Source organism: Chiloscyllium plagiosum, chromosome 16, assembly GCF_004010195.1.
Source record: "Chiloscyllium plagiosum isolate BGI_BamShark_2017 chromosome 16, ASM401019v2, whole genome shotgun sequence".
Taxonomy (NCBI): Eukaryota; Metazoa; Chordata; class Chondrichthyes; order Orectolobiformes; family Hemiscylliidae; genus Chiloscyllium; species Chiloscyllium plagiosum.
In genome coordinates, this window is record NC_057725.1 from 49,202,146 (window position 1) to 49,211,729 (window position 9,584).

The 9,584-nt window shown below is 41.8% G+C and overlaps 1 protein-coding gene across 4 annotated transcripts in view; it reads left to right on the plus strand.

The window, feature by feature from the left end:
- Positions 1 to 7,950, plus strand: part of LOC122557874 (acyl-CoA (8-3)-desaturase-like) — a 46,395-nt gene extending 38,445 nt beyond the window's left edge. For 2 of the 4 annotated variants that reach the window (XM_043706025.1, XM_043706024.1), the window contains exon 11: positions 5,716 to 7,950. Coding sequence is in view for 2 of the 4 variants with exons in the window: in XM_043706024.1 (XP_043561959.1) it covers positions 5,716 to 5,767 (52 nt within the window). In the remaining 2 variants the exon portion in view is untranslated. Of the gene's footprint in view, positions 1 to 2,077; positions 2,204 to 5,715 lie in introns of those variants that run through there. The other 2 variants (XM_043706023.1, XM_043706026.1) reach the window with 2 other exon arrangements.
- The last annotated feature ends 1,634 nt before the right edge of the window (positions 7,951 to 9,584 follow it).

The following is a 9,584-nucleotide window of genomic DNA, read 5'->3' on the forward strand; positions in this document are numbered from 1 at the left end:
TCTCTCAGCCCTGACCCACAAGCCTCATTCCTGATGAAGGGCTTATGCCAAAACATCGATTCTCCTGCTCCTTGGATGCTGCCTGAGCTGCTGTGCTTTTCCAAGACCACACTCTTGACTAAGATAGGGTTTATTCAAAGCAAGGTAGAATGCTTCGGGAACTGTAATCACACACATGCATCCAAGGAAGAAAAGAGGGAAGTTTCAAATTACTTCAAACCATTTGGAATTAATTCACGTGAACTAGACAGACTAATAAATCAATGTCCACTTGAGGTTCCTTTAGTGGGCTGTGTACCGAAATCCCTTTCATAGGAGATTAGATACACTTGGAGTGTTAATGAAGGTAGAGTGGTTGTAAGCTCTGAATCGGTTCACTTTCCAGTTGCAGTACAGATTACAAGCAGACTGATGATAAAATCAAAAATTGTATAATATCTGATGATTTAAAACAAACCAACAGGTTTGATCGTGTGACTGGGCTTTAAGTTTAGCTACTCAGTTAAGGAGATAGGTTTTGGGGGACATGACTGTGGAGTGATTAAAACTGAGTCTTGGCTTTAAATGGTCTCCTGTGCTCAGCACCGGCTGAGGTAGACATCCTATCGACTAACCCTTTGTATTGGCATGGCTAGAGTGTTCATACAATCCAAGGAGTGTCACATCTAACTTTAAACTTTATTGGCCTCTGGCAATTGTTAGAAAGTTCTGGAGGCAGTCAGCCTACTCATTCTGAGTTCGATAGCAGCCATTTAAAATTTTCAGCATTTTAAGAACATTTGAGCAGAAGAGTATAGTTTTCTTTAGAACATCAATTTAGGATCTCTCTCTTTGTATCTATTGGTCATTAAAGTTGTCAGGATGAATATCCATTTCAAGTGAATCATAGAATCCCAACAGTGTAGAAGCAGGCCATTCGCCCCATCAAATCTACACCAACAATCTGAAGAGCAGTCCACCCAGACCCAGCCCCCTAGTCTATCAGTGTGACCCTGCATTTCCCATGGCCAATCCACCTAACCTGCACATCTCTGTGGGAGAAAGTGAGGTCTGCAGATGCTGGAGATCAGAGCTGAAAATGTGTTGCTGGAAAAGCGCAGCAGGTCAGGCAACATCCAGGGAACAGGAGAATCGACGTTTCGGGCATGATTCCTGAAGAAGGGCTTATGCCCGAAATGTCGATTCTCCTGTTCCCTGGATGCTGCCATCTCTGTGGGAGGAAACCAGAGCACCTAGAGGAAACCCAGGCAGATAGGGGTAGAATGTGCAAACTCCACACAGAGAGTCACCCAAGAGTGGAATCGAAACCAGGTCCTTGGCAGTACTTTAATTACAAGCCCTTCTATGTCCTTCATACATAAAGTCACCGTAGTCTTACCAGATCATATTGGTGCTCTCTCATTAGGGAGAGACAACTGGTGGTAGCTTAAACTGAGGGTCACCATGCCTCAGGCAGTGGGAGAGGATGAGATGGTAATCTCAGCCACTGCAGGACTTTAACCCAAACTGTTGGTGTGGATCTGCATTGCCAACTAGCTGTCCACTTAACCGAGTGAGCTATCTTACCTTATATCTATATCACACCTTCATGATCACCTGATTTCCCCAGTGATTTACAGGCAATGAAGTAATTTTGAAATGTAGTAAGTGTTGTAATGTCAGAGATGTTCTCCCTGTGAAAACAATGTATTGTGAGGAACAGGGGTTGCATTGACTTCATACACTACAGTTCTTGATACTGCTGCGCAATCCTTGTTGTGTTGAAATGTAAACCAACTTTAATGAAGTGGCGTGCTAATGACCACATCTTATACATAGCAATCACCCAGAACGGTAACAGTGAGAGTCAGAAAATAAAATAAGTTTCATGGGGTAATTAGAGTCAATAGGGTTTAAAATTCAACCTTAAAGGGAAGACAAAATGGGTCAGTGAATTCAAGGTAAATAAAAATCTGATGAGGTGTAAAAACTGGCAATTGATTCACTAACACCTGATTTTGCATCCTAATGAGATTGAATTTTATCCTAGCAGTAGCTGATTTCTCTTTGCTATCTAACTGTGTCTCTGTGTTTACAGCCTGTTTCCTACGATGCCAAGGCACAACTTGCACAAGGTGGCACCATTGGTAAGGTCACTGTGTGCCAAACATGGCCTAGAATACCAGTCCAAGCCTTTATTCACTGCCTTTGCAGACATAGTACAGTAAGTACAGAACACCAGCAATACAATTCTAAACTGTAAAAATACCCTTTCCGCACAGTGTATCATTGAAGCCAAGATTCAATGCACTGTTTCCAATCCTACCCCTCTTAGGATTCCAGAATTTTGTGACCTCTTGCCCCACCTCAGACTTCCTATAATTTTCTGCAACTTAAGTCAGCTACTTGGGTTTCCTAATCATGGTCTTCATCACTCAATGCTTGTTCTGTTTTTTTTTGGAGAAAAGGTAAATTGATCAAAGAATGCTGCCTCCTTAGCCCTGCTAGTCAGATTTATGAAATTGTCACTGTGTTGCTCTTGCAAAGATCAGGTCAATTGGCTAGGGTGTAACCTGAGATGAAAAGAGTAGAAGTGAAGATGAACTAAATCAGGTGGCTATTAGGTGCTGGTCAGATTGCAAAATGGGAGAAAATGAGGACCCAGGAAGGTGAGAATTGAAGGAGGTTAGGAGTTGGACTCTGAGACCCCTGAGTGATGAAGACCAAGGGAGGTGAGACTAGTACAGAGGACGATTATGACTGAGAAGGGAGGGTGATGAAGCGTTGGACAGTTTCAAGGTCCAAGAAAAATGCATTAGACTAGAGCAAAGCATCACAAGCCTTGATTTTGTCCTAGTGAGGAGGAAGAGTATTTCAGATGGCCTTAGTAAAAGTGAGAATGGCTGAGACAGAAAGATTTGAGCATTACAAGTGAATGAGGAATTGATTGTTGATTGAGGAGGAATTTCTGTTGTGTTGTCCAGATAGTTACCTCAGAAATGACTTCATATTCTGTGATATTGGGAAGCTGCAAGATGGATAGGAATGAATAAGGGATTTTCTTGCAATAGTACAGTCTGATAAGATAAAGAAAACTCTGACACTCCATGATCATTGTGGAGGAGACATTTATAACTCCATAGACATTTGACCCTGTCAAGACTTTGAGAGTTCTTAAGAGAAAAGAAGTGATGGGAACTGATAACAACTTTTCGAAACGGCTTGTCTCCATGAACCGTTGTTGTGTAAAGCAGCATTTAAAGGAAAGGAGCATTGATTGTCCTAGTTCAATTAATCATAATAGAATCTTAGTTTCCTGGGCTGGGAGCTGTTTGGACTGCAATGACCAGCTATTAATCTTGTTTAAAAAAAATGCAACATATAGTCAGATAGGCTATTTCTGTTCACAATCAGAAAAATGGCCAAAGTACAAGAGAAAGTGAGGACTGCAGATGCTGGAGATCAGAGCTGAAAATGTGTTGCTGGAAAAGCGCAGCAGGTCAGGCAGCATCCAAGGAGCAGGAGAATCGAGGTTTCGGGCATGAGCCCTTCTTCAGCCCTTTCCTGAAGAAGGGCTCATGCCCGAAACGTTGATTCTCCTGCTCCTTGGATGCTGCCTGACCTGCTGCGCTTTTCCAGCAACACATTTTCAGCAAAGTACAAGAGAGGCCAGTGTCCGAAGAAACTGTATTCCAGAAAATGTTGCTCCTTCATGACTGAAAAGGAGAAGAAGGGGATAAAATTGGATTTTTTTTTCCAGACAAAAACCTTCACTATCCTATCTACCTGAGACTCCACTTTCAAGGAACTATGAACTTGCATCCAAGGTCTCTTTGTTCAGCAACACTCCCTAGTACCTTACCATTAAGTGTATAAGTCCTGCTAAGATCTACTCTCCCAAAATGTAGCACCTCGCATTTATCTAAATTAAACTCCATCTGCCACTGCCCAGTCCATTGGCCCATCTGATCAAGATACTGTTGTAATTTGAGGTAACTTTCTTCTTGATGTCACCTGCAAACTTACTAACTATACCACCTATGTTCACATCCAAATCATTTATAATAAATGACGAAAAGCAGTGGACCAAGCACTGATCCTTGTGGCACACCTCTGGTCACATGCCTCCAGTCTGAAAAGCAACCCTCCACCAACACCCTCTGTCTTCTATCTTCAAGCCAATTCCAAATGGCTAGTCCTTCCTGTATTCCATGAAATCTAACCTTGCTAACTAGTCTCCCATAAGGAACCTTTTTGAACGCTTTACTGACATCCATGTAGATCATGTCTACCATTCTGCCCTCATTAATCCTCTTCGTTACTTCTTCAAAAAACTCAATCAAGTTTGGGAGACATGATTTCCACTCACAAAGCCATGCTGACTATCCCTAATCAGTCCTTGCCTTTCCAAATGCCTGTTAATCCTGCTCTTCAGGATCCCCTCCAACAACTTGCCCACCACCAATGTTAGGCTTACAGGCCTGTAGATACCTGGCTTTTCCTTACCATCTTTCTCAAATAGTGGCACCATATTAGCCTATCTCCAGTCTTCTGACACCTCACATGTGACTATTGATGATATAAACATCTCAGCAAGGGTCCCAACAATCACTTCTCTAGCTTCGCTGGAGCATCGGAGGCTGAGAGGTGACCTTATAGAGGTTTATAAAATCATGAGAGGCATGGATTGGGTAAATAGACAAGGTCTTTTCCCTGGGGTGGGGGAATATAGAACTAGAGGGCATAGGTTTAAGGTGAGATGTGAAAAATGTAAAGATACCTAAGGGGCAATGTTTTCATGCAGTGGGTGGTGCATGTACAGAATGAGCTGCCAGAGGAAATGGTGGAGGCTGGTGCAATTACAACATTTAAAAGGCATCTAAATGGGTATATGAATAGGAAAGGTTTAGAGTGATATGGATCAAGTGCTGGCAAATAGGACTAGATTAGGTTAAAATCTCTGGTCAGCATGGATGTTTGACCAAAGGGTCTGTTTCCATGCTGTACGTCTCTTATGACACTATGACCTGGTTCCCCTTAGCTCTCACTGCCATGTGCTTGGAACTGTTCCCTACAAGGAACATACTGACCAGAGGTCAAACATCACAGGCAGTGGTGCACTGTAATGAGCTGTAGGAGCTTAGAACATAGAATGTTACAGTGCAGTACAGGCCCTTCAGCCCTCGATGTTGTGCTGACTGCGAAATTAATCTGATGCCCATCTAACCTACATTGTTCCATTATTATCCATATGTATATCCAATGCCCTAAACATCAGTGTGTCTACTACTGTTGTAGGCAGGCCGTTCCACACCCCTACTACTCTCTGAGTAAAGAAACTACCCCTGATATCTGTCTTAAATCTATCACTCCTGGCTCTCTCTCACTAATGCATCATTACATCACCAGGAGTTGTCTGGTAATTTCAAATAATTTATAGAACATAAATAGGTCAATCTTTGATTATGATCTCTCCTCCCACTCTATTTATTTCATCTTGCCTCATGGGCATATCCCTCTATTATTTGTTCTCATACTTATGTGGCTTCCCCATTAACACACCCAAACAACTTGGTTCAATTACTCCATGTAAGAGCTCAATATGATCGTTCTGGTTAAAAATGTTCATACCTGGAAAGGACAGAATAAGAAGTTCTTGTCAAGTGGTCATTATTAACTGGCAGCCCAATGAGAAGGAATACTTGGGATTAAATTGCCATTTGTGTTCTATTGCAGCTCCTTGAAAGATTCTGGGGAGCTCTGGTTGGACGCTTATCTACACAAGTGATTGGTCACAGCAAGCAACTAACCGCACACTCAAACAGTTGCTGCCTTGCAGATATGAAAACCAGTGCCCGAAAGAGCTGCTGCCATTTTGTAGACATTGTGCCAGGAACCACAGAAAAAATGTTGTTAACTCTAGTGGGATGTGATTATGGTTGAAGGAACTGAGCTATTATCAATAAGAATACAAATGTAATTCAATATGCTACAAGTTTGGGAATTAGTTTTGTGCTTAGCAAAGGATTCTAGTGCTGGAGACTAGAACATCTTCCATTCCAGTGTTTGATTTTTACACCCTGAAGGGGTTGGGCCTAGTAATTTATGTTACTGGCCTGCGTGTTAAATTACCAGCTCCACCTTACCTAGGCCATTTTCCTGGAGGTCAGACAGGAATAGGGGGTGGTATCAGCATGGTAGCATCTTGTCAAACTGCAGAGTAGGTGCCAGGCAGGCTATGTGCTTTCCAGCCTGCCTGACTGACTTCTGTGACAGAGGGACTCCTGCTCTGTAATGGTGGTCTAGTTGCCAAAGACATTTTTTTTATTTGAATGTTTAAAATGTGTGCCTCCACCTTTTGCATCCTCTCTCTTACCTGAAATGCCAGCCTGCTGCTGCTTCAGTGCTGAATTGGTTCACCATTTTCAAGAGCCCTTAATTGACCGTAGGCCTCCCTTCTGGGTCATTAATCAATCAGTTAGGGGAAAATCACTGCCTAGGGTTACTCCCCACATAGTGTCGGCTTTTGATTTCCCCCATTTGACCGTGACACCAGTATCCTGAAGCTAGTGGAGAAAATCCCAGCTCAGGGTCACTGCCGAGCTCTGTCGGGTCACTTATAACATGATTAGATGGATAGCAAAGTCCGCTACACTCTTCCCAGCAGTGTACTTCATCCACAGTGTCAGAAATATACTGTCCGCTCTGCCAAGATTATACATTCCCATCTCGCATTTTGTGCTGCAGGTGCAAACTGGATTGAAATTGTATTTGTTCCAAAACTCATTCAGCCAGTAGCAGCAGCATCCTTTCATCCAAAATACCAGAGGTGCAGCAAGGTGTTTCCACACTCTGCAGCAGCCACTTCTCTTTTCAGTTATCACTTGATAATTATTCAAACAAACTAATGTATTTCTTGTACTGGTTATTTTAAGTCAGTGCCTCAATTAAAAATGGACAGAGCAACATGATCAAATATTAATTCACTGCCCACTAACAGAACAGCAATAACCTTTAGGCTTATATATGATTTCTGGTTTTGTGGTCAGTGATTGATTGTAACAGTCTGTCTATGCAATGGTATTGTATTATAATTGATGGTGGAATCCACCAATAATAGGGACTGCTGCATTCACCAATGGGCTGCATGCTATACGTCTGCTAGCTTATCAATATTTCAAGGTAGGTGTGAGAATGCCGTGGAACTTCTGCTTGTTTATTGACAGCAAGAAGTAATCTTAAACTAAGGTGGCTCAGGGTCATCATTCAACAGCATCCATGACATGGAGCATTCATTCCAGTTTGTGGAGGATATGGAGAAGTGAAAGTGGGGGTATCCAGTAGTACAGTTATTACAAGGAAGATTGTGTTCTTTATTTTTTCCAAGCCAGGGTGATAATTGTTAGAAATTTGGATTCTCACTTAACTCCAGTGTTAATTTTGTGTAGTCAATCTTCACCCTAACCAGTGAGTGACTGAGTTGCACAGAACAGGAAAGCTGCAGGTTCAATATTTAGCTCAGTGGAATCAGCGAGTTCCATTGTGGATAACAGTGGGAGCAGAGCAATTGGTGCCAGTACTCCTGTTGACAGAAAGGGAAGAGAATTGGCACTTATTCATAATTGCTAACTACTGACCCTTTCAGGAAAGTGCCTGTACTAGAGAGGGATTGGATCAGTTTCTCAACATACGAGTCCCCTATGGCTAAATAACTAGTTAATATTCATTCAGAGATTCATAGAAGAAATATGAGCAGGTGGTGCACGGCCCACTGGGCATCAGTATTACAATGTAAACAGAGATGTTAGCTGTTGCAATTAATTTCTAATGTAGACACATTAGGAATGCATACATGCACAACTGATCACACACAATCTCTGTATATTTGTAGATCCATATACAGGTCGTTCTGCTATAATGCGTGTTTCGTTAATGAAAATTCGCTGTAACACAATTGATGAATTGGGAACATTGTTTTAAAGCAGGAACTTTTAAAACATGGCTGTAACGCGATTACATCGCCAACACTTTAAGCGCTGTATCTAAAGTGTGATTTTTCTATAACATGGGGTTGCACAAGAACCAAACTGTCACATTTAAGAATCACTACCTGTACACATTCAGAGATACTGCTGCACAGTGGCTCAAACACAACCACTCACCATCACAACTACTTGCAAATATATCTCCAGAATGAGGCCTATTTGTTTGTCCCAGACTAAAGGCTGCAATGGTCAAGGCTTTCACTGTACCAGTTTCCTCATCTTTCCTAATGCAGAGTTTAGTGTTTAAGCCTCTGGTAGCCCTTTGTCCTGCAGAACCTCATCCTTCACAAAGAAGACTCATTAATGAATGGTTAGTTACCTGTTTCAATGGTAGGTGCAATGTAAGCAATCCCAATTCTGTTCAGGCCAACCCATTCAGGCAGGTGATCTGACAGTGGTGACTGGGATTAGGAGCTATGGCTGATTCTCATACTTGTGGCCCCAGAGACTGAAACTGCCTATATTTGGTTCACTGCTCACATCCTGTGAATTGAACCTTTGACACTGTGACCTGGAAAGTTCAGCAGGTGGTGCATTTAACCATTAGGTCATCTGATCATCAACATTCTAACAGTATTGACACTACAGCACTAGTTTTCTCATCAAATTGCTGATGGTAACCAATTCATAATAAATTGATTACTATCGCAGGAAATCGAGACCTGTAATTTTGAGGGCCTAAACAAAAGAGCATTGTTATTAGAGTTAGTTTGTGGATGTGCTTTGTTAAAGTAAAAGTATCAAACAGAATTAATCCAGGCTTGTTTTTTTCAGCAAATGACTATTACTTTCACACTGAATAAAAGAGCATTTTTACATCAGTGCTCTTTTAGATTACTGTAGTCACATCAACACTGTTCTCGGTTTTTACTATGTATATGTGCTTGTACATAAATCATTATTCCACATTAATTGGATGACTGTATTTCATTTAATTTGAACTCTACTACTCATTGGCTCAGTTTTAAGTCTGTTGTTTGGTTCGGTCTATGTCTATGACCTGACAATCCCAGCTTTGATTCTCAATCTGTTTTCACAGTTCTCAACTGGAAGTGCTTCAATACAAGATGTTTAAAGGCATTACAAAATTGTATTGTCTCAACAGCACAGAAACTGGTTGCTTGTCCCAACTAGTCCAGACAAGTCTTCCTTCACCTCTCTGTATCTGAAGTCCATCCATCGATTCCTGCTTTTGTTCTTTATGTTGACCTCTTTACTCTTCCAAGAGTCTATTTTTTTTCATGCCACTTACTCTTCTTTGTTCTTGGGTACTCTGCAATCCCACCCTCTGTGTCCTCCTTACCCAATGTACCTGCTGGGAGCTAGTCTTGCTGGTCTTCCTGCTGTCGAGATTACCCACCCCATTGTTGACACTGTGTATTCTGTGTCAGAAAATCATTTTCCCTATCCTTCTCCGGTAAGACTGTACACTTGGGAAAAAAATAAACCCTGAACTTATTAAGGATGGTTGCATTGACAGTGTGGCCATGACACAAAAAACAGCACTCAAGAAATTCAACAGGTCTGGCAGCATCTGTGGGGAGTGAATATAGAGTTAAT